The 24,937-nt window shown below is 38.3% G+C and overlaps 1 protein-coding gene across 3 annotated transcripts; it reads right to left on the bottom strand.

The window, feature by feature from the left end:
- Positions 1-498: 498 nt before the first annotated feature.
- On the bottom strand, positions 499-24,937 carry slc6a11b (solute carrier family 6 member 11b). 3 transcript variants are annotated; one of them, XM_085406758.1, is made up of 15 exons: positions 24,623-24,937; positions 23,882-24,380; positions 23,161-23,295; positions 22,794-22,934; positions 22,545-22,626; positions 20,215-20,347; positions 16,385-16,519; positions 10,306-10,409; positions 9,035-9,159; positions 7,647-7,759; positions 6,720-6,857; positions 4,743-4,845; positions 3,971-4,071; positions 3,424-3,594; positions 499-2,852 (listed from the first exon to the last, which is right to left on the bottom strand). In XM_085406758.1, exons 2-15 carry the CDS (start codon positions 24,090-24,092, stop codon positions 2,709-2,711), a joined length of 1,836 nt encoding a protein of 611 aa, XP_085262884.1. In that variant the 5' UTR covers positions 24,093-24,380; positions 24,623-24,937; the 3' UTR covers positions 499-2,708. The 3 variants fall into 3 exon arrangements, with proteins under 3 accessions (XP_085262884.1, XP_085262883.1, XP_085262885.1); XM_085406757.1 differs by having other exon boundaries at positions 23,882-24,109; XM_085406759.1 differs by having other exon boundaries at positions 23,882-24,106.

Below are 24,937 nucleotides of genomic sequence, written 5' to 3'. Positions count from 1 at the left end.
TTGAATTCACAATTGTTTTCCACAAATGTGTGTGTTTTGATAACACACTGGAATTATGGCTGGTGTGATCTCATCAGTAGTCGGTCTCTCTGGGTTCATCCACAGTACTCATCTTTCCTCTCTTCAAACACTGGTCAGAAAACGATTCACTTTGAGCCACGTTCTGAGTTTTTTCTTGTTAAAAGGGAAGGAATTAACGATTATATGATTAGATCTCAGGAAGACGAAGCTATACTGGGGATTTTATGAAATGACACATAGAAGTAATCACAGTACCAAGTGGAACAAAGCTACTGGAGAGTGAGGGGCACGCAGTGATCCTGTCACTTTTTTCGATTTTGGAAAATGTCATCTTATCAGATCCTATCATTTCATTTATAAACTATTCATCACAGACAGAGGCAGTGAAATCCATTTGCATGACTTTAAGAAAATGTCAGAAGGAAGTTCTTTGTTTAGTGAGATGATATTAGATAAAGACCAAACTCTGTGTTTCGCTTTCCGTCATAATATTTATTCTTAAAAATGAGTAAGCAGACAGTTTGTGTGTCCTGTGAATACCAAAATGTTTGTAGAACAGTACAGAACAGTAAAACACCTTTCATTATATTTCTATAACAAGACCTTTTGAACATTTCAAAAGTCAAAACAAAGGACACATTCTTTAATATTACATCAATTCTTTCATCTCAGGAAATAGACCACAATTTTTTTTAGAAATAGATGTAAAAAATATACAATTAAAGTGATCAGTGTTAAACAGCAGGCTATCTTTTCTGATGCACATAACTATTAATTTGCACAATATCAGTGAGGAGGTGGACATTTTAGAACGCAACCACACCGGAGGGACCAATCACATCTTTAAAAGGACTTCACAGCTTAGACAGGAGGAGCTTCAGTCACTACACACTTCCCCAATTTCCCTCGTAACGTACTCTGTCTCACACTTCCTCAGCTCATCAAATTCTTATTTCTTCCCCTGCTTTCTTTGCCTCCTCCTGAAAAAACTATAAGAGAATTTTTCATTCCCTCAGATGCTCTCCTCTCATTGCATTTTCATCAGGAAACAAGGACACAGGAAAGAAAAAAAGGGAAGTGAAAGAGTTGGACAAAGTAAGGAAGGGTAGAAAGATTACTTGTAGTCATTTGAGTGCTGACAGGATGATCTTGTACTGGACAGAAATTGGTCTGAATAATGAGACCAGCTCATTGACCCCGAACGCATTTGCATCGATGACAGGGGTCAGATTGTGCTTTCACACCTGCAGTGGCTCAGACAGCAAAATTAAAAAGCTGTATATTTCTTAATGAGGTTTGTGTCAGAAGAAGTGTTTCCAAAAAAATACAGCGATAGGAAGAGCATTGCCAAAGCATGAAAGTGAGATGACATAAAAAGCATCACAGTTTCAAGAACGTCATGCGATGAAGAGCTAAAGAAGTAAAAAAAAATGGGAAAGAAGTGGACAAGCAGAAAAAGAGTCAGAAGAGGTGAAAGCAACAAAACACAAGAAAACTGACAAGAGGGAAGAATAAAAAGAATCAGAATAGAAGACAGATGAGGTTTGAAATGCTCATCTGATGGGCCTCTACAGGCAGAGCGGGAAATAAAAATGCAGGGTTGGAAGCACATCTATCTGTCACTCTGTGTTATGCTCAGTATAATTACTGTGAAATGACAGATATCCGTGACTTATAGGAGGGCGGCTAGAGGAGAGAGAGAGAGGTGTGTTTTTAGACTCAGCCTGCGAGTCACATAAACACACATCTATTTGTGGCCTGGTGCAGATCTGTAGCTCACGCTAGAAAATGAAACTATAACCAATGGTGATTTTAATGTTTAAACCCAGGCATATTTTATATTGGTTTATTGTTTTTGAATCTAATCAGGGATATTTAGTTTTACCACAGAAATCTGCAAAACCCTAAATGACTTGATTTGTGCTAACATGATAATCAATAACCTAATAATTCCTTCACATTATTCCAATAAGCAGAGTTTTCGCTAGTCTTTTTTTGCAACAACAATAAATTCAAGTAAATAAGAACAGCTCGACGATCAGAAATGGTGTGCAGGCCTCAAAGTCACAGCTGTCACTGATAACATGTGAGATTTCTGTGGCAAAACTCTTGATGTGTAGTTTTACAAGGAAGGGTAACTGATGCCCCCCTACGGCCTCAGTACATAGACACCACTGAAATATTCTTTCTTAACAAGCAAAACTACTTAATATGGTCCCCAAACTGCTACATCTTAAAAAGTCACATTTGGGTACCTAGTACCTAATAGGGTGGCACAGCACTTTGCCAATAAATGTACAGTGAAAGCCTTGTACAACACAACACACGGGTATCGTTCTAAAGGCACAGACACTATCGTGATCATTATTGACAAGGTACCAGGACAGGTTGTATCCATATAATGTCATTAAACTGATTTTAAAATATTATTGGTTAAGAAAAAAGCTGCTTTCATCACAATGTTAATTAAGAACATCAAACGTGTTATTTAAAGTTTGTGCAAAACCGACTACATAATAACACGATAGCTTTTCCTTTTTTCTTACATTTTTTTTTACAAAACAAAAATAACACTCTGAGTCATTTGTTTCATTTCCTGTTTTGAGTAGTGGCTGATAATGCTGTTTTTGTTTCATGGACATTTTATATAGACAACAGGCAGCTTGGTTGGTCAGTCAAGCGGTCAGTTAAAAATGCGTTTCCTTCTCTGAGATGGTGGATATTTTCCCATCGGCCTTAAGTTTTGCATCGTTGGCAGCGTAAGGACTCGTGGCAGCAAGTTTCCCTCTCATTTTCAGGTCTGGGCTGGGGGTGGTTAGCTTCTTTATTCTCTGCACAGAGCCAAAGACACAAAGAGGAAAGATAAGAGAATATATTTCAATCTCTGGAAGGTGACACAGTAACACAGCATCAGCACCACTTGGCCCTAAATGCAATACTGTACGTTTAAAACTGTTAAAATCATTTTATATATTCAAATGAGTGTAATATTTGTAAGCTATTTGTAAGAGATTTGGGTAGATGATCCTTCAGTTTGGTGAAGTTTCACTATTCTAGTAGGAAACAACCTAACTGTCTTATGTTTGTCTCTCTTTATTTTGCCTCCATGAGACCTCAAGTAAAGAATCATGACTTGTTGAAGAAGCATAAACTTTTGAACAGGATCATCATACATGCTCTAACCTGTGTATAGCTTTCTTATCTTTGATACACATATTTGTATGATTTCTATAATAATTATATATAGAAATCAGTATTATTATTATTATTATTATCAGTAAGTATTATATATACGGTATCTTATGACTTTCATATCTCTCTGCTGCAAGATTAGCTCTATATGAGGCTGGTAAATTTGATTTCAGTATTTCCATTTGCATGTGTACCATATGCATGTTTTACCTCAGAGAAGGTGCCAGGAGTCTTCCAAATCATCCAGATAATACCCAGAGGGATGCAGACCATTGAGGACATGGCCATGAACCAGCCAATACCATAGCCCCAGTCAGGGTAGACGTAAACATTGTTGTACTTCAGTGGTTTGTATTTAATCAAGAAAAACAAGAAAATTCCCTGTGGCAAAAACAAAATTCAGTTTGCAAATGTTTCAATTTAGAATATGACATAAAGAAACGGCTTTAATAAATAAATTAAAGTTGCAGTACTGTATCTTTGTGGATTGCTGTGCAAATGTATTATTCAAAGTTAGGAGTTTAAGAATATGAAAATCAACATTTCCGGGTGACACAGCACGGCAGCTACACAATACGAACTCATTATTTGCACATGTGATAAAAATATATGATGATCCATGTTGATTCAGTATAAAACTCCAGAGCCATCCATATGTATCTTCAGAATTTTGTTTTTCGTTTTTTTTTAATTTATAATTTTTTTTAACATGATACGCTGTTTGTGCTACTACAGCTCTTGAAATTATGCCACTCACAGCACAGATGCCCGGGGTCAGGATCATCCAGCACCATTTGATGAAGAAGACTGGTTTGTACCCAATCATGTCTTCAATATTAAGGTAGAATCTGTCACTACCTGAAAAAAAAGTATGATTCAGTGACAGTTTCTGTGTGTTTCATAAAAATAATGATGTGGTTAATCTTTAAAGACAGTTTGTGACTCTCTTAACAAGGTGGACGAAATCTAGTCTGAAACTTTCTATCAAGAAAGCCGAGATCAATTTGTTTTGCTTCATATCTGATTTATTGTGCTTATAATAGATCTGTCTTTGTAAGTTGTTGTCAGTTTGTCAGTTTAAATTAGACTTACAGTAACATAATTGTATTGACATCTAAACGCAGGGGGAAAAACATGTATATTGCTTATGTATATTTTATCAAATATACATGTATGCATAATATTTGAGTCAAGTAGACAGAAAACAACCTTATGTTTTATTTAAAAAAGCACAGAAAGCCACTGCTTTAGGATTACTTTTATTATTATGCATCAGTAAAACGATTGGTGCAAAATTAAGAGAATGCTGCATGTGTTTGAGACCAATCTCCAGCAGAGGGCAGAGAAGAAATATTATTTCAGAGTGTTAAAAACATGATGGCTTTTGCAGTGCTGCAATCTGTGGCAATTGCCCAGCTGACAAAAGACAAATGACTGTAATCTCAAGCGACAAGAGGGGGAAGTGAAGTGAAAAACTGAAAACACTGCTTTGATATTTCAAGGTGTATAGGTCAAAACTCTTGACTTACCATACACCCAGCCGATGCATATGGACTCAAATATGGCTACGAACAGCAGACACATCCCGCTGGCAGCATACGCATCAAACAGCTGGAAGACGTACATCCCTCCCTGACAAGACAAGACAAGTGTCAGTTTCCTGTCAAAGCCCCTACATGTCAGACTCAGTTGAACAAAATCAAGTATAAAGTTAACGATGAGTGCATGATTATGGTTAATGGCAAGACCTCAGTAGCAAACAAAATAAACTTGCAAACATCCCACACTGGTATTTTCATAAGGATTTGTCCCAAAATTAAATAATTCTACACAACAATAAATATTTTATATTAGAGCCACTGACAGACACCAGCTATAATGCTTTTTTTCAAATCTGGTTTGAGTCTGACTGAAGGATGCATTTACAGTATATTTGGTGCATTGTAGTATAGTGTGTCAGGGATGACTGCATGGAGCCTCCCGTTCATGCTCTGATGGCCAAACTTGCACTGAGTCAATTGTTTGTGAATTTGTGCTAAAAAGCTTTAAAGATGACCACTGGGCTTCATTGGTCACCATAGTTGTGTTCAGGTTCATTTTAGTTGCCAAAATGTGTTTGTTGGTTTCAATTTAGCCATAACTGCTTAAACATGTTTAATTGCTGTTAAGATCATATTAGTTTCATTGTTTTGTTCTTTTTGTTTTAGGTTGGGTTTATTTTTACATTACAATGCATTGGAGTATTTGTCAGGGGTAAGATATAAGGTAATACACCACCGACCATTATGTAACACTAAAAATAAAACATTAAAACTAATGAATTATTATTTCCTGCCTGGTTTTATGTTATTTCTTTTACTAAACAAAATCTTTTATATATTTTTTGCCACTGATACATTAAGTTTTTGGTCAATAAAAATAAGGACATAAATTTGATATTTATGTTTTTGAACAGTGACACGTTTTTTGTAATTATGCCTCTGTAGACTAGCACAGTGGATTTAAATTAAATGATTTAGATGTGATTGAGGTCTAGACTTTCACCTTGAACATTTTATATATATCAACAATTCTTCACTACATCCATTAATCTTTTTCTTTTCATCCTGCCTTACAGCTCTTCTTAGTTTGTATTTCTCTCACATCTTCACATTTCATCTCAAAAGGTAGTCTTGCATTTTACCTTCCCCTGCACTCAAGACAAGTTATCAGCTCTTCCACTAAAAGCGTCATAAATAAAATCTCACATGAATCTTACAGAAGGTTACATCACAGCTTTACTGTGCTAGTAAAGCTAAGCTAAGAATCGTCTCAAAATATCTTAGTATTGCACCACACTCCCAGAAGAGCATTTAAACTGTGTTTAATCCTACTCTGAGACATTTTATTCAACATACTTTTTTGTCAGCTTTTGAATAAAGCTTCTTGAGTCCCATTATAGGTGGAAGTTGATTAAAAAGTGATCAAACTTATACATAGTGGTAATAGGAAGGAATAGGCAGTAAAAACAGAGGTCAATCAACTGAAAGCTCTAAGACAAAAGACTGAGAGAGAAAGTGCTATACTTCCATATTTTATCAAGTTTCATCCCCTGTGCCATCTCCATTATGGAACACTAAAGAATGGTACTGTACATTCATAGTGGAGATGGATGGAGTTCAGTGCAGACAGAAATGTGAAATGCTTTTAGTGGCTGAAAGAGGTTTTTGAAACAGATCTTCAGGTCTAAATTACTGCTGTCAAATGTCCATATGTATAGGTTTGTAATGGTTATCTAATGGTGTGTAAGGGTTATCAATAAAAGAGATCAGGGCACAATTAAAAACAATTAAAATAACAGGAAAAGGTTTCTATTATCTACAGTGTATCTGATTGGATTTCATGTAAGGGATGGATGGATGGATGGATGGATGGATGGATGGATGGATGGATGGGCAGGTGGGGGTAAATATTATACAGGCATTTAACTTATGGGACATTTAACTGACAAGCTATAGCTATCTTACCTCCATACACATGATGAGTCCTATGAAAAACGAAACTATAGACATGCCTAGGATCAGTAGTTCTCTGCGATAGCCTCTCCGGAAGGTGTCTGGGTACATGTCCACCACAGCTGTCACCAAGCTCTCCACACATACAAACTTAGATACAAAAAATAAAACTGAAATTTACAGGATAGACACTTTGATGAGAAAAAAGACCATAAGGTCATTATATCATCATTATATTATACATCAACATAAACTGAAAACTCTTTGAGCAGGATGTTCCTCTCAGTATATGCATCTGTGGTGAAACCAGAAATGTTTATACCTGGAAGTAACACTGGAACCAAAAAGTTGCACAGAGGGGGAAAAAATCGCCAGATCTCGTTTTTGCTCACAATTAAGATTTGCCAACGTTTCATTGACATATTGTGCAAGTGCTAACATTTTACCTTCGTTTATTCAACTTTGGAAATACATGTTTCCTGCCAGAAACCTTCTGCGACCCAAATGTAACCAAAAACTTTAAAACAAAAAATTTAAACAACAATATAAAACTGAAATCAATAGAGCATGTAATCCATGTCATGCATATATGATTTCTTCACAAATATTAAAAATTTGTAGAGGCACATAGAACTCTAATTGTATGTGGCAAGGATACAAATTGTGACTGTTGAACTGAACGCGTTCCCTCATTTTCTCGATTTTCACTATGTCAGCTTGTACTCATTAGATACAGTGTTTCATGACCACATATTGGCATTCTCACAGGATTAGCAGGGTTGTTCACCCTCTTACTATGTCTAGATTATCATGCTATCACACTAGAGGAAATAAGCTTCATGTGTTGTCTGCCAAGCCGTAGGTCTCAGCAAACCTTCAACTTTGTCACAAGCTTAAGAGTCAGCATTCCCAGGATATATTCACAACAGCAGTACTCACCTGACTGTCCAGGCCAAGGAAGATTAGCATCATAAAGAACAGACAAGCCCAGAGTGGAGACAGAGGCATCATAGTAACAGCTTTGGGATATGCAATGAATGCAAGACCAGGACCTGAATGAAAATATAAGAATACAGATTCTCAATTACAGGACTGCTGGCAGTGTATCTGATAGAACAAGTACAAAATTCTAACAGCAAAACAAAGACTGCTTGGTCTACAAAGAATAAATTAAACTTGACTTTTTAGGATTCTGCAAAATTATATAGTTCTCAAAAATCCTCAAAAATGAGACCTAATGGTAGCATGCATTATGTGAACTGGGCTGATTCTTGTTGTTATTGTTGTTACAAATCAGACACTGCTTTGATTTTAGTCTTGCATCTAGCTGACGCAGAGCAGCCATTGTAGAAAGGTGATCCTGCTTGTAGCGGTTATTTAAAGCTTTGGTCTTTTTCTTATCCTCAGCCAGTATTTTTTGTCATTGGGAAAATATTATAGAGGTCACAGAGATCACTCAGCAAACCACATGTAAGTTTGGAACTGGCCAAGTCTTGTTTGGGTTCAAGGAAGTGACTTAAACTCAGCCATCAGAAGCCTTCTGCAGAGAACATTTCAGGATGCCAGACAGTCTAGTCAAAATTAAAGTGAATTTAGGACGAGCATCCGACTTTCCTTAAGTGGCCTCAAGAGGTCTCCTGCAGATGCCACTGCACAAGTTCATAAGATAAGATAAGATAACCTTTATTAGTCCCACACGTGGGAAATTTGTTAGAGACTTCCTTTCCAATCAGATGAGGAGAACCCAACAGTGCCAAATGTTGCCAAAGTTGACATGACATTTTTGAATATGCATAAATAAATGAAATTTAAAATGTGTTTCATATTTTCTCCCAATGGATTATTTGAAGCGCTTTGTGTAAAATGTCACATTATCTTTTTTAAATTCAATCTACAACACAAAGTTTGCAGGTGACTAATCTTGGGATTATCTGATCCACTGTGAGGCTAACTGCTTGAACAGAAGAGCTGGCATGCTATTGCTTTATTTAGCACCCACATTTGGTGACTGTCCCAGAGAAATACATTATCTGAAGCATTATGCCCTGTCCTTACTGTGCTCTAACAAACATTTAAAATTTCTCGCTCTGTCTCTTTCACTAAATCTTTCATACTGACTTGAATAAATCATAATGCGGTGATCTAAGAGCCTAGGTAAAGAGTGTGCGGTTATATAACTGCGAGTGTTTACTCATTTTAGCACAATATGATGGATGAGAGCACAAATGCTCAGGTTTTGTTTCTGTTTTTTTAATCTGCAGTAGCTGCTGTAGATCGAGCACATGATTTTCAGAAACATGTCATTATATTGTGTGTTGTTCTCTCACCAGATTCTGCAACAGCTTCGATGGGAACATTTTGTTCGTAGGCCATAAATCCCAGCACAGAGAAGATGGCAAAACCTGCCACAAAGCTGGTGCCGCTGTTCAGACAACACAGCATGATGCAATCCCTGAGTACCAAGACAGAAAGAGAGTTAGAGATCACACTTATTGGAAGAGTTGTTATTGCAGCTGACACTAGAAGCAGCACAGACAGAACAGAAACATGTTGCGTAATAAAGACATACTAAAATGATACATAATTTACTAATGCATAAATTCTTACCATTTGCCGCTTACCCATGGGGCTTTCTTCTTATATATTAACCATTTTGGAAAATCAAGATGGAGGTACATTTCAGTGCTGTTTGTGTGTGTTTTTTCTGTCAGCATCTCCAATATGAAATCAAGAGACTTGCTAGAAAAGTGTAGAATAGCTAAAGACTGCATGAAACTCCCAATATTTGGGATGACCACCTTTACTCTTCAACACAGATACCTCTGTTAGTCAAGCCTTCTTGTAATTTCTTTAAGTAGGCTTCAGGAAACAGTTCCTCAGGCTTCTTGAAGGACATTTGGTGTCAGCTGCCTTCAGTAATGTTGAGGTCTGGGCTCAGGGGAGGCCAATCCATGACTGGTGATGTAATTCTATCTATGTATGCTTTTCCTGTGTTGTATTTTCCAGATGGTATTGCATAATTGATTAACATCTGAGCTAGTTTGCTCCATTCATGCCATCAGTTCTGTGTCAGGTCTCTGCTGGATTATCTCCTATTTCTGACGGGCACGACTGAAAAAGCAGCCAATGTCAAAAGAAAACAACTACCAGACCCTCAGACAGACTGCAAAATGATGGCTCAAAACCATTTAAAAAATGACAAGAAAGTCTGGCTCCATGGAAGCAAACTATAAAGAAATGAGAGGTGGGATTTATCTACCACACTGACCTGTTGGCTTCAGCTGTACTAGGAAATATCTCAAAGAAAATTAAGCACTCTAGCATTTCTGAGTGTCTTTGAACAGAGTTTGGTCATGTAATAGAGCTGCCACTGATTTTCAGACCAGTTTGCACGGAGCACAGTTGAGACAAAGTGATGTAACTTAACACGTGTGCAGTAGCAAAGGCCAAAGGGATATTGTCCACTTTATCCCTGTGTCTCACATCCTTCTTAATTTGTAATGTGTTTATAATCCTACTGCATGATAGTGGCTAATTGTTTTCTACTGTTAGTTTTATTTATAGACAGACATCCATCAACTGGAATTTACATTCTTACCTGTAGCAGTTATTGTTGTAGGCATTATAACTTCCCAGCGCAGTAAGACAGCCCAAACAGATGGCATAGGAGAAGAAGATTTGTGTTCCTGCATCCACCCATACCTAAGTACCAAAATATACAGTATGTGTAGAAACAGACAAGATCAAAGAACAAAACAACATAAAGTGTTTCTAAGGTGTTGACAAAAATTATCCAAGTCAATAAACTCGGCTTTTCTAAGGACACTCATTTGCCACTAAATATCCACAAACCAAACATCATCATCATTCTTTGTGATCCTTTCCAATCTTTGTGATTTGTAAAAATTAATTTAAAAAAACAAATTAAATTGAATTGTGTATGCTTTCCCATTTAAATGAGATCACCATGATATACCTAGGGGTCATTTATCTTCTCTAATGAAACTTTACATCTCTTTTGTTGCCCTTCATTCACCTTTTTTTAATCCTTTGTAATGAAATTATGGCTCAGCTCAAATGGAGTCTTTCCCTTCAGACAGACAGGGAAGCAGCATGAATTATGAATTAAAATCCTAAAAGTAGCTCTAAACTTTTTTCAGAGGCTCATTATTTAAATTAAGTTCACTACTTTATACAGTTTGGAGGGATTTGAGGTAGGGAGGGTAATAGAAGCTTAAATTAAGCAATGAATATTATTTAATCTCTCTAATTGAAACAGATCTTGACAGAATTTAAAACCTAAAAAAGACAAAGTGGCTAAAAAACCCCCCACCAGACCACTCATTTGGCATTAGAGCCAGATAACTACTGGTAAGTACCAGTTGTATGGTGGTGAGGTGGTTAGTCAGTCACTTTGGTTCAAGTAGGCAACATGTCAGCAACTATCTAACACAAAACAATCGGGACAATTTTGCAGACGTCCCAAAAGAGTGAACTCAATTAACCTTTGTGATCTGCTTAGATTTCCTCCAGCACCTGAAGCAATAACCAGCCTAAAAAAATCTCATAGAGGACAATGGATTCAGTAGCTTGTGCATGTTGAGGATTTTAATGAAATGCCTAGATGATTAATTTCCAAATAATGTGCTGTGGCACAATGCTGTGCAATGGGGCAATCATGTGTCTTTTTGTCTGTATCTGTACATGTTGTGCAAGAAATTGGCTAATGACACATGGACAAAAGGGTCCTTGGAAGAAACATAACTTAATACCTCAAACAATTATTGGATCTGAACCAGAGGATGCAAGGCCATTTGTTCAGCTGAGGTATGTCCTAGTGAAGAGGTCAGACTCTTAAAAAAACAAGCTGTCATGCTACATCTGGATGCAACAAAAGGCTGTCAACAATGGTTGCCAATATGTTTAAAAGAGTACTTTGGGACTTGTCTGAAGACACAGAGCCTATTCTGTATATATATATATATATATATATATATATATATATATATATATATATATATATATATATATATATATATATATATATATATATATATATATATATATATATATGAATGCAAATGAACTTTGAACTTTTGGCTTGCCCTTTAATGTGCCTCGGGCAAAAGTTCTTATTTATCAAATATCAGCATGATAGGATGAAAATAGGGTGAAAACATCATTGACAATTTTGTTTTTTTGTGCACAGGCTGAAATGATCCCTTAGTTCAAAGTTGACAGCCTCTCTTACTTGATTCTGGATGAACCCACTCTTAATTAAACCTCCATGTTGTCCAACTCTGTTGTTTTTATAAGCACCAATACAAAGGCTCATTTATGTTACCTGGCAAGCTTAGTAGAAACTGAGAGCTTGATCATTGACCATCATCACCTCAGAAAGTCTAGGAAATTTGCATACAGTACCCAAAGTATGTTTCTTGCAAAGTAGCCAGTATTTCTCTTAACTACAGTTTTAGTTTCCCAAACTTACTGTAATGATAAACGTAAAACAATAATCTCACGTTTTCTGTCACCAAAGTTTTTTGTCATTTAGGTAGGAGGGAGTTTTGGTCTTTAATCAAGTAAAAATCTGAGTAAATTCCAATGTGGAGAGCTTACTCTATTATTGACTTTGTATTCTGTGAAGAAAGAAAGTTTCCCTACTCTCAGTTATTTTAATAAGTTTAAGTCTTTCCATCTTTGGGCTGAAAGGCAACTTTCTTGTGGCAATTTTAATGCAAAACAATAAAGTTTGACAATGTTAATATATATCTGATGGGAAATACATCCAAAATAGTATTTGGTCATTGACTAAAGGGGATATTTACATATGTACAATTCATCAGTGAGAAAGCTTTAGTATGTGCATTATGAAACTAGTTTGTAGTGGAACACAGGACCCCAGAAACCCAAGGATAGCATGGGGTGCTAGCAAATTCAAACTTAATGCAGCATGGCTCTTTGAAAACTCTCTCACATCACCATTCAGCCACTAATCTCATTTCCCCACTGAGAAACAATTAACAAACGCAAGGTCTTCGCTCCCTCCTGGGAGTAACCACGGTAACTTCTGTGACCTCACAAACACAGGACTGTTCCTGTGGAAGAACAGGCCTTTCTCTCCTAATGTTCATTAATGTTCCCTTTAGTTCAACCTCGGCTGATGGCCGCACAGTGCAGGGAAACCTTGAAAGCCCAGGCTCAGAGAGAATCACTTGTTGATGTTGTGCCTAATTTGGCCGGCTCGTGTTTGGTTATGTTGAGACTGTGGCTCCAGGAAACTTGTCTACTGTGTGAAAGCTGGATGACATAGGCTGTTAGATAGTGCTCTTGTAATGTAAATGTACCACTCTTGGTGTGCTTTACATCTCCCTCTGCTTATGAATGATCTATAGATTTGAACTGAGGCATTAAGACATGAAATTAGCTTTTATGTGCCCCTCTACATCTGAGCCAGGCATTATTAAATGGAATTTCGTTCCAGAGTATTATCACAATCTATCACAACTGCATAAAGAATACAGACCTATAACAATTAGTTATTATTAGTTATTAGTTATCACTTATTTCAGTCCTTTATTTTACCAACATGCATATTGCTGCTGTTGTGCAATAACCTTTTTACCTTTTAATATGAACTAATTTGAACTATTAAATGATTAAAAAATGTTTCTCCAAAGCTGATATATAGTAAAAAAAACAAAAACAAAAAAAAACAAAAACAAAACAAAAGCCTGTGGACTTTGGAGTGCAAACAAAGTACACCCTGATAACTTCCACAGGAATTAAGAGTATGTGTAGCAGCCAGATGCTCCTAGTCAATTCCACTTGATTAACTGATCATCAGGAAGTGTAACCACCATTATAAAAGCAAAAATGTGGTCAGTCCTATTAACACAAAGCCACAATTTTCCCAGGAGTGGACACCCTGAGATCAAACCGTGCAGTGCTCAGAGAAACTGTAAAATCTAAATCTGAGACTCTGGAGGAACTAGTGTGCTAATTGTGTAAGGTCATGACAGTGCAATTACAAAAAAAATTAAAATAGGTATGACTTATTTGGAAGGTTCGCCAGGAGAAAGCATTTTCTCTTTAAAAAAATCATGGCAACACAGCTGAGGTCATCAGTCATTAGGTTGACTATGAATTCATGTATTCCTCTCTATACCAAAGTATTCTACAGTCAAATATGTGTTCAACTGTTCAACAGCAACAGGAAAATGATCCTAAGAATTCCAGCAAAATCTACCTTAGAGCAGCTTTGAAAGTAAAGAATCAAGGTAGCTCAGCCAAAGCCCAGACTTCAGCTTGACTGCAATGCTGCGGTTGGACCTTAAGCGAGAACCTGTACAAATGGCCACAAACTGAATTGAAGCAACACTTTCGCAAGCTACTGAATCATCGGGTGTAGTTCGTTTTTCACAAGACTGCTTAGTTTTGTGAAAACTTTCATTTTCACAACTATATGCCTGACTAGTGAATAGCAGTCTTAGTGTATTCTTTACCTGTTTCTAACAACCATTCATCTCTTGGATAGCTCAGGATCCAAGAATGTGCAATGTGAAAATTATCTGTCATATTTTGGCTAAAGGTTTTTTACTTTTACGTCATCATTTTGTTTTTGCTACTGAAGGTCATCATTGAGTCAACAAGTTGGGTGACTGTTCACTAGCTACACCTAGTAGATCCTGTCATAAATCTCTACTTGCAACCTCACCCTAAATCCTGTGAGAGGAGCTAGGAAAAAACAGGGCAACAGCTGTACTGCCCCAAAAGTGCAAAAAGGAGGGGTGATACATAGTGCAGAGTGGAGGGTGATTGGGGGAGACAACCACTAAAAGAAAGAAAAGAAGAGAAATGTGGAAGGCACAACAAAGTTCAGGGGTGTAAAAAGAGAGGGCAACACCCAGCCACACACACTTCACAAAGCTGGTTGAACAGAACAGAGCCCTCATTGTTCCCGAGGAAGCCAGTTTAACATTGGTGTCAGAAGTAATGTCCTCTGGCAAAAAACCAAAAGCTTTCTTTATTACTCTTCTTGCTCTCCCTGTGCTGTTGTATGTGTCTTTATTTATCTGTCCTCATCCCCTTAATCTGTCACAATTTATCTGTTTCACTTTTTCCTTTCTCTTATTTTAATCAGTTTACAAATGTAACTATCTTACTGTACCTTACTGTACAGCAGTTGGAGAGTATATCAAATAAATAAAAGAATCAAATCAGATAGTTTGCTTTTAGTACTATATAGTGAGCTTAATTCATCATGGGATACATCGGTACCCTCAAGATAATAATTATATGGAAAAACAACTTGTTAATTAATAAAAATAGGGTTTATACACTACATTACATCATCCAGTCCATCATTATGGCATTATATTGTATGTTCTTAACACCTTTTCTCGCCAACATGTTGTGTGAAACAGGTTGGTTTGTTGGTGTATAGTTACAGATTGAGGGAAACTTTAGTTTAATTACCAAGAAACAAACTTTCTTTGTTATCACATTCAAGACATCACACCCGGTGTCGCTATAAAGAGTGTAAAAAAGGTGTTTTGTCAGGATGGGAGTCTGACAAGAAGGAAAACATCATATTGACACATTTTGTTTCCTGAAATGCTGTAATGTGTTTCCAAATTGGGAAGTTGGAATAGCTCTGTTTACCTATAAGCATGAAGACATTATGTTTACATATCACAATCACACTGAAGCCGTGTACTTACTATCTATCTATCTATCTATCTATCTATCTATCTATCTATCTATCTATCTATCTATCTATCTATCTATCTATCTATCTATCTATCTATCTATCTATCTATCTATCTATCTATCTATCTATCTATCTATCTATCTATCTATCTATCTAAGAAACTCTATCTCAATTTGTGTTGTCATGACCACCATCCAGTGACATTTTCTAGCCCTCTGTTGCCAAGCGACTTGAACCGTCTGCCTTTTCCAGACAAGGTCAAGGAGTCTCCATTTATGTGTGCTTGTTTGTGTCTGTATCTCTGTGAATTCATTGTATGTTAAAGCAACTCCCTCTATTAGCACCAAATACTGATCTTTTGACCATAGCCAAGTCTTTCGATCAGGTTTTCTGACCTGACCTTCAGTTAATCCGTCACCAGAGGAAGTGTCAGTTCAAATTATGCCACTGTCACTAAACCACTAGATTTAAATGCATATTTTTGCAATATTTAATCTAAACAGTTTTTGCTGCAGTTGTTTTGTGCAGAGTAAACAGAGTTTTTGAGGTAATATTGAGAACAACTAGTAATAGGTGTAAAACAAACTGCAAACACTCCTTATGTTTGCAGTAAAAACACTTTATATGCTTAGTCTGCATAGCCCTTTTTGCCGTCATTAATTTAGTGTCCTCAGGCTGTTATAACTAACCTGCCTAAAACAACTCAGTGCAATCAGACTGATTCCATTGATCTGAATGTCATACTGCCTTGCCAAGGACACAATTATAGAATAAACTTGGGACAGTGATAAAATGATGTCACTCTGTCACTGGATTGGATCCAGAAAAGCAAGCAAAGATTACAAAAAAACCAGTATAAAACTTAAGCAGTAACACCTCTAGATGGCACAGTTATTAAAAACAACAACAGCTTCTGCTTTCCAAATTTAGATTTTTGCAGAGTCGCTAGTGAAAGACAGCCTACCTGAGGGTCAGAGAGTCGTGAAATGTCTGGGTAGAGGTAGAACTTGATACCATCGAATGCTCCGGGCAGCGTCACTCCCCTGATCAGCAGGATCAACAGCATGAAATAAGGAAAGGTAGCTGTCACATACACAACCTGTGGGTATAAACATAGGCATATGCAAGCATATGAGTACAGTGTTACTGTCCAAACATAATGAATTTGATTATTACATAACATGAAATGAGGACAGTTAAAACAAAAAGTCTGCAAATGACATTCTGAATAATGCTGGCCTGTGACAAACATGGCTACTACTCAATGACTCATTGTTTTAGAAGTGCATCAGAAACTGAGATTGGGAGACAGTATTCTATGCAACAATAACACATCACTGCTCAGACCTAAAGGTGAGAGGACATGACAGCAATCTAAACAACAATACCTAGACAGGAAAAACTGTGGCAAAGTAAGTGAGGAAAATAATCTTTGGGATAAAAGAGCAATTTGTTTTTTCTTGGTGCATGCAAACATAAAGCAACAATGTGCTGCAATGTGAGTGCTACAACCAATTTTTAACGCTCACAAATTTGACTTTAAAAAGCCATAAAATCTCATAAGGCTCAATGAACATATATGGAGTGAAGCCACAGAGCTGGTTCAGACACTGCGTCATACACACTAACACGTCCCACTTTCCTCAAGTCATATGCCAAACACCCTCTCTAGATTTGGCACTGTATTTAACCTGCAAATTTCCCATCTCTCCCTCTAAAGGATTCATGGTTGTATATCAAGGTGAAGACAACAGAATATAGGACAATGTGTCCTAAGCACAAAGGACTTGTGTGGAAAATATTAGACCGCTGTTTAATTACATAATAGCGCACTCAGTGTGAGGTCAATGAGAATCTGTGGCCACAAGTACACGTTTAACCGAACAACCAGTGAGCCGTCATGCTGCTATGCTTCTATAATATAGTATTTTGTATAAAATGCACGTTTTGTTTTCTTTCTTTCCAACACCACTTCATATTTAAAGAAGAAAGGGATGGGCGAAATCAGATCGTGCAATGCAAACTCTGTTTGCCAGCAACCAAGCTGCTCTCAGTGTCAAAAGACTCCAAAAGTAATTTCTTTTTAAAAAACTAACGTTAGCCTACTGCAACCACCTTGTTTCAGTTGTGGTAGCAACCTGGGTTATGTGCCACTTCAGTATCTTCGATGTACTATTGCTGTGTGATTTATTACCATTACTAAAGGCTACTCACCACCGAGCTAACATTGTTAGCTGGCGTCAGCTGAGGTTAGTTCATAGACTGCAGGCTGTTAGACTTGATGGATAGCATTAACAACTTGCTAGCGGCAAATAATCACGTGCAGTTCTGAAAGCAGTCTATGAACTAACCTCAGCTAACAATATTAGCTCAGTGGCGAGTAGTCTTCAGTAATAGTAATAAATCACACAGCAATAGTACATTCATGTAGTTGGGAAAAGCATGGCAATATATTAAGTAATTCAAAGTATTCAGAATACGTTACTCACATTGAGTAACTTAACAGAATGCATTACAAATTACATTTTGGGGGATGTATTCTGTAATCTGTAGTGGAATACATTTTAAAAGTAACATTCCCAACACTGTAAGTAGTATGCACGTCAGCACCTGAAGAGTGCTAACTTTCAGGTCAGTTCTTTTTATTATATAAAATAATTATGTAATGCAGTAAATCAATATTATTGAATTATGTGGGGGCAACACAAGTTCATCGTAACTGTGACAAAGTGTCTACACATTTGAAACAACCTGTCATACAAATTTGCCATTTAGATAGTGATTAATTGGGCAAACTTTACAAAACAAAACAAAAAAATCATTGTGACACATAAATTGAAGGTTTTTGGGAACGTTAAAGCTTCACAGCTTATCTAAGGTGTTTTTTTTTGGGGGGGGAGGGGTTCTACAAGAAACTGCAGTTTTATTTAGTGCAAGAATACATTCATGTGGTAGCATCTTGCAAACAGTAGCTAGCTAGCTTCTGCTAATGTTCAAACCTACACTCTTATATTATTGAACTATTCGGGTTTTGCAGAACTGTGCTAGACATCTCAAGACTCTTAGAAACTCACTGAACAAAGACTTTGGTCTCTTGGAAGGCAGAGGCGGGCAACATACATCCCCTGGCTTTTTGGCACTCAGTCAAAGTCCAATTGAGGAGAGAACAGGACAGAAGAGAGACAGGCCAGGAGAGTGAAAAGAAAAGAAGGCTCCTCTGGCCCCATCTCTTAAACAGGAGAAGCCCACGGGAGTGATGCTGGCAGTGTGGGAAAATGTGCTTCTCTTGGACGCACGCGCAGAAGTGCATGAGTACGTGCACCAGCGGACACACACTCGCAACTTTATTCATAGCCCATAAGTGGGTGCGCACATACTACAGAGGCAAAATGTAGAATTCACAGATACCGGCCTAAAAACCAACTTGTGTGTGTGTGTGGTTCTGGTACAGCAAAGTTCTGAATCAAACTTCAAAGAAGTTCATTTCATTTCTGTGTGGCCGAATGCAACTGTGACTCAGTCACTGTGAAACTGAAACCAGAATCAAAGCTTAAATACATGAAATCCTAACCAAGTGTCTGTTCGAACAGCAGCAGCATCCATGAAGCTTAATGAGGCTGACCACTTTAAGCTCTGCTAATCCTAGCGTGGCCCACAAGGAAAGTGTGGGAAAATGTGCCTCCTTCCCAGCGGATCACTCCTTTAATTTGTAAAATAAAACGATTACACATCCTGAACCTTCTCTCCCTCTTTCTCTCCATCTCTCTGGAGATGAAAAGGACAATATTCAATCTCTCCATGAACTTTTGATGCTCACCAAACATTTAAGCCACCACAAATTTACTGGTCAAACTTGCCCCTGCCTTGCCGTAAATCTAACAGGAGGGCTTAAATGTGAGAATGGCCGGCAAACAGGGCCAACAAAAGCAAACAGCTTAGCAGAGTCGGAACTCAATGGTCTGTGGAAAAAAAAGCGACCCTCTCTTGCGACGAGTGAGCTGTGGTTAATTTTGCATAGCAGAAGAGAGAGAGAGGCAGCGGAGGCGGAGGCTGAGGATATACTCTGCATGCTCCTCATGAATGCTCTCCTTTCCTCCAGTGAATGCAGGAATCAATCTTGGACGGGCTGCTAAAGCCCAGCCATGAAGAAGCATTCTCCCCTCTTACTTCACAGCCAAACAAAAGACACTTCATGGAGATATAGGCATCGTCCCCCTAGTTGTTTTTTCCCCAGTCATGTAGAATGTGAACCCATTAATTTTTCCTCACACACCTCTCCTCTTTTCTCTTGACTCTCTTTTTCCCTCTCTATTTCTCACTTTATCTCTCTACTCATTCTGGCTCACTGAATCTATGAGAAGGTTTTCAAGGGCTGCTGAGCACCCATAGCCAAGTCCTTACTGTCCTCCCCATGGCTGCCAGAGAAAACTCAAGGCAAGTGTGATTGGAGGAAAGGTAGAAGTAGGTGGTGTAGACACCTCTTTGTCTCGCATTTAATGGAGGGAATTCATTTGGCTTCCTGTGGGAGAGCTTTCTCTTAGGACCAGAAGGGAAAGTGTTTTATCTTGTGGCTGCTTCAGTGGGGCTGTTTAAAATTAAAACTGCCCCAACTTACAAACACTAGAGGTAGTATAAAAGCAGAGTAGCATCCAAACACATTACTACACACAGTATTACTATAAATCCTTCATATTTACAGTTTCAAATAGTGAGACGCACTATCAAATACAGACATTCACACACCAACACATTAAGGCACACATAGAACACTAAACATTTATCCCTTGTTCTCACCTTGCCAGTTGACTTGGGTCCCTTCCAGATGCAGAAGTAGCAGATGAACCAAGCCAGAGCCAGACACATGGCCAGCTCCCAGCGCATCCCTCCCATGTGCTCGATACCATCTGATATCTTGAGTACTCTGCGTCTGATTTGACCAAGAAAACACACAGTTACAGACTTGGAATTTGACTGAGTTCAAATTCTTGGGTGACACGAGCAGGAGTCTAAAAACTTCGCAGGGAAGACGGAGCAGCATCGGAGAAAAAAACAACGCCTCTGCAACCTCCCCGAGACCGATTCTGCCTTTAAAACTAAGCGAGCAAAAACAGCAGTGATTGCTGCTGTGGCTATGCCAAATTTCAGCTAATGCATCTCCAAACTCAACTACATGTAGCAAGTTTACCTTCACTGTCATGCTCAGTTTCAGATTGTTTGGGTAAATTTTGAATAGTTGCAACAATGCAGTGGATTTTTCTCTACTTAATCTACATTTCTGCTAAGAAAAAAAAAATTAAATAAATATTTACAGTGGACTCTTGAAAATGTTAGGACAACACGGGAAATACTGCTTTACAAACTGCTGTCCTCTCTTTTTGAATATCACAGGCCTTGTATGTACAGATGCCCCTCTGATGGATCTGCTGGAAAACTAACATAGCAAACCAGTATAAAAGCTGTGAGCATTGGGGGAAATACATCATACATCAGCAAAGTGGGTGGCACTGTGTTGGCCTAACACTGTATGTACCACCAACTCTGAAGTAGAAGTTTTCATGAAGAAATTTTAAAGCAAGGCTAGAATTATATTGACTTAACTGTCAGTATAATTCTAGCCTTGCTGCTAGTCTGCCCTCAACTGCCTAACCATTGTGGGTACTCAGTTTGACACCACAGGTACACTACAGCTACTCTAACTGGTAAATTCTATACAAGCATCACCATTTTCTCGTAGATCAGTGTTAGCAGTACATATTGCATGGCCCTTATAATGTTTATGTTAAAACTTATTGCAATATGCTAAACGGTGTGGGTGCAAGATGCAGAGCATGTTATCAGCAGTAATGACATCAGTGGTGGGGAATCAACAGTGTGTTTCCTGTTTGTTAAAACACAGCCAGGCAACAGCATTGATAAAGGATGAGAAGCGGGAGCCGAAGCCACAGAACTACATGGTGCTGCCAAATCTTTGCCACCGAGTTCAACCCTGGGGCTCTGACCAGCCATTGATCATGGTGACATGTTCTTGGTGGCCGGCCACAGGCTAGGTCCAACACAGCCCCACTGTCCCTCCTTGGTCACCCAAAAGGGCAAGATGTGGACACTAATGTGTGTAAATAAAGTTGTGTGGGGTCTCAGATTTGTTGAAATTGTTTAAATCGGTCAAGGGTGATTCATGCTGACGTGCTCTTGTTAGTGTGACACTCAGTATTTTTGGAGGCTAGTAGTTTTGAAAGGTTCGGTATAGTTCAAACCAAAGCTAAGCACTCCAGGTATCCTTGAATAATTCTGTACCGCTATGCATTTTTTTCTATTCAAAATTATTAGGAAGCACTAAAAACGTGTCAGTTTAGGAGTCCTTTCAAACTCTTCTTCTGTAATCTCAGCTTTGCATTTTAAACGATAGGGACCAATAACAGCATTTTTTTATCAGAACATTTTTTAAAGAAAATAAAATACAGTTTTTAGAGGCCTGAGGTTTGTTTATTCTGTACATACAGTACAAAGCAGTCCCTCTTGGCATACGCTGAACAAAGCCTGGTCAGATTCAATTTTTGCCAACAACATGGTGGTTGGCTATTTGGCCATGTCTTACTCCTGGGTTCGGTTTATGTTCCTGGCTCAGATCTGACATTTTCTATGACAGTTAAGTTGGTCGTCTCTCTCAATTTGAACCTAACCACAATCTAAATCTAACAGTTTTGATCAAAATATGCTGTTTTAAAAATATTCTTAAGTAGGTTGCCCGTTTGATTTGACCCAGCAGTGTAAACACAGCTACTGGCAGTGAGACAGGAAGTGTGGTCAGCATTACACACTGACAAGGCCTGATCTGTTGCCACACACATGGCTCTAGCTGGGAGACAGCTGGCCAACCAGGGCCTGCTGACACACAAATATGAAAAGGGCTGACTAATTTTCGGGCGTAAGGTTAGTGGGGGCAGCAAAAGAGTCTGGAGCTTGAAGCATATGGCAACATTAAGAATGGAGGGGAAGAGTGTTGCGTTGAAGATTGCCTGAACTGACAAAGGATGGTGTTAGAAGGCAAATGGTGATTCAGTTAAAATAATGAGGTTTTGCACTTGCAAGCAGATGTGAAAATATAGAAATAGAAGTGTACTCACTCCCAGAACTCAATGACTGGAGAAGATGCATTAGGGTTTGTGATGTTGGTGGCATTTTCTCCATAATAGTCAACACAGTATTCTGTAAATACACAATAGGTTATCATGTTGAAACCACCATGCAGGTGTATGTGTAGAGTTGGCTTTGCACATCAAACCTAGAAGGTAATTTCTGTTTTCTTTCCTCTGCACAGGTTCGCAGGCGTATTTGTTTTTCTAAGAATTTGCTCCACTGTTATTTCCTCCTACCTGTATTCCAGTAGTGCCCACAGCCAGCCCACGGCAGCTCAGTGGTGAAGCAGTTGAAGAGGTAGAAAATGGCCCAGGCGAGGATCACTACGTAGTATATGTTTAGATGAGCTTCAATCACCTGTGTTGCATAGCCAATGCCTGAAAAAGAAACGTGAGGCTGATAAAAGAAGGAAATTGGAAAGAAAATGCAGGTAATAGCAAGATTTATAAATGACTGCAACCTTCACTGCTCCAGTGGTTATAAGGCACTCATAAAACAGGCAACATTTATCAGCCAAACTAATGTGTCTTCCATCGGCTTTCTCATCAGTTGTTAAAGTCAAGCGCATACTAGAAGAAACATATCAAGTGTGTGTTTTCTCACCCTCAAACAGTGGGCAGACTTTCCTCCAGCAGGTGATGCCTCCCTCACTGGTAAACTGACCCAAAGCGGTCTCCAAGAAAAACACGGGGATACCACAGCAGATGAAGAAGATGACATATGGAACAAAGAATGCACCTTGTAGACAAATAAAAACACACACAGTACATCAATATATGCGATCTATACAAGAGAGTAACACGTCTGGAAGAAAAGCAGATCAAAATTCCTGCATCAAATGCATCTATGAAAAAAAAGAGTAAAGGGCAAAACAACCAAATTCACATGAAAGCACTCATTACCGTGTCACACTCACACTGCAGGATGACATTTTTAGATCATGAGGCAAAGCCATACTGTGCAGTCTAATGGTGCCTAATGAGGTAACCTGCCTGTTATTGACAATATTCTGCATAATAGATGATATAATAAATTACTCAAACCACTTGCCTGTTTAATTTTCATAAAGTGAAAGTTCTAACTTTTCCTATGATGCAACAGAATAAATAGAATTCAAAAAATAACTTGTAGGTCTTTTATGCAGGAATTGGTTATGTAACTTGAAAAAATTAAAACATAGTCTCAATCTTTTTTTCTTTTAGTCTGCCTTCGTGTAAGGCAGTTGCTTTTATCTCTATTTTTCAATATATAAATTTTATATTATATTTTTAAAGAGCAACTCTATTTCCATCCCACTACCCCTAAATAAAGGAAACTTTCTTGCCTCCTCCATTCTTGTAGCAGAGGTAAGGAAACCTCCAGACGTTGCCCAACCCAATGATTTCTCCAGCCACAGACAGGACGAATTCAATCTTGTTGTTCCACTGGCCCCTCTCATTGTATCCCCCACTGTCTAGGCTGGAGCTTGACCCTTCCGGGTCTCTGCCATCCTCTGGTTTTCCGTTTATAACAGGCCCGCTCTTCTCAGCTGTCATGACGCTCCAGCAGCCTGCTGAGACAGAAAAAAACACAAGCAGAAAGAAATGAAAAAAACAAAACAAAACAAAAACGACAAGAAAAGAAAGGTGACAACAGAACGACAACTTTAAACGAATTCAGCTCTTTTTTCCTCCATCTTTAATGGAACATCTGAATGAGTGTCCAGTTTGTGCAAAACCACGCCCATCTCCCAGCGCAGACTTGAATAATACGCGAAGGTTCCAACCAAGTGAAAGCTGTCCAGTTAATTATTGCGGTCAAAGGCACTTTGACCACCTGCAAATCTAGGAAAAAAAACCCAATAAATAAACATAAAAAAATGCTGAGTGTTAAAGCTATCGTCCTCTTCAGCAAAGAAAAAATAACGCATATAAACGTCACAATGACTCAAAATGAAGTTACTGGATAGCAGCACAGTAAGTTAAAAAAAAAAAAGTCGAACAAGAAGACGACAAACGTGGTAGTTAAAACATTCTGGCTCAAGTATGAAACTTTCTGAAAATAAAGTCGGAGTGGCTCTACTTACCAGTCTCCTATGGAACAATGTCTAACCTCCTTTTTGGCTCCCGCGATGATGCGCACTAACAATTGCCTTTACAGAGCGCGGGATGGTTAAGCCTGATCAGGGGGGTGAAAAGAGGCGAGAGGGGGCAAAAGAGGAAAAAGAAAAACAAATCTGGGTCCGCGTTGAGTGATGTGATTTTGTTAAGTCTCGCGTCTATATAAAGGAAGATCGCAGACGTGGCAGAGCAACGGCTGATCTTGCACCAGGCGATGGGTAACCTGCGACTGCGCTCCCACTCTCCGAGCGGTCTACTCTCAAGCGCCTCTACTTGGATAA

The sequence above is a fragment of the Rhamphochromis longiceps genome, linkage group LG5 (genome assembly GCF_057381845.1).
Source record: "Rhamphochromis longiceps isolate RC_006_pf linkage group LG5, R_longiceps_female_GT1.1, whole genome shotgun sequence".
Taxonomy (NCBI): Eukaryota; Metazoa; Chordata; class Actinopteri; order Cichliformes; family Cichlidae; genus Rhamphochromis; species Rhamphochromis longiceps.
Note: the sequence above shows the minus strand (reverse complement) of the source record. Positions and strands in the feature narration are given on the sequence as shown.

What these genes read in the sequence shown, in the direction of transcription:
- slc6a11b (XM_085406758.1), bottom strand. Translation starts at nt 24,092, where the DNA reads ATGACAGCTGAGAAGAGCGGGCCTGTTATAAACGGAAAACCAGAGGAT. An exon ending in CCAGTCATTGAGTTCTGGGA is followed by an intron (nt 20,348 to 22,544) that starts GTGAGTACACTT and finishes TGGTCAAATCAG; the next exon opens with ACGCAGAGTACTCAAGATAT. An exon ending in GACTCATCATGTGTATGGAG is followed by an intron (nt 4,846 to 6,719) that starts GTAAGATAGCTA and finishes TTGTCTTGTCAG; the next exon opens with GGAGGGATGTACGTCTTCCA.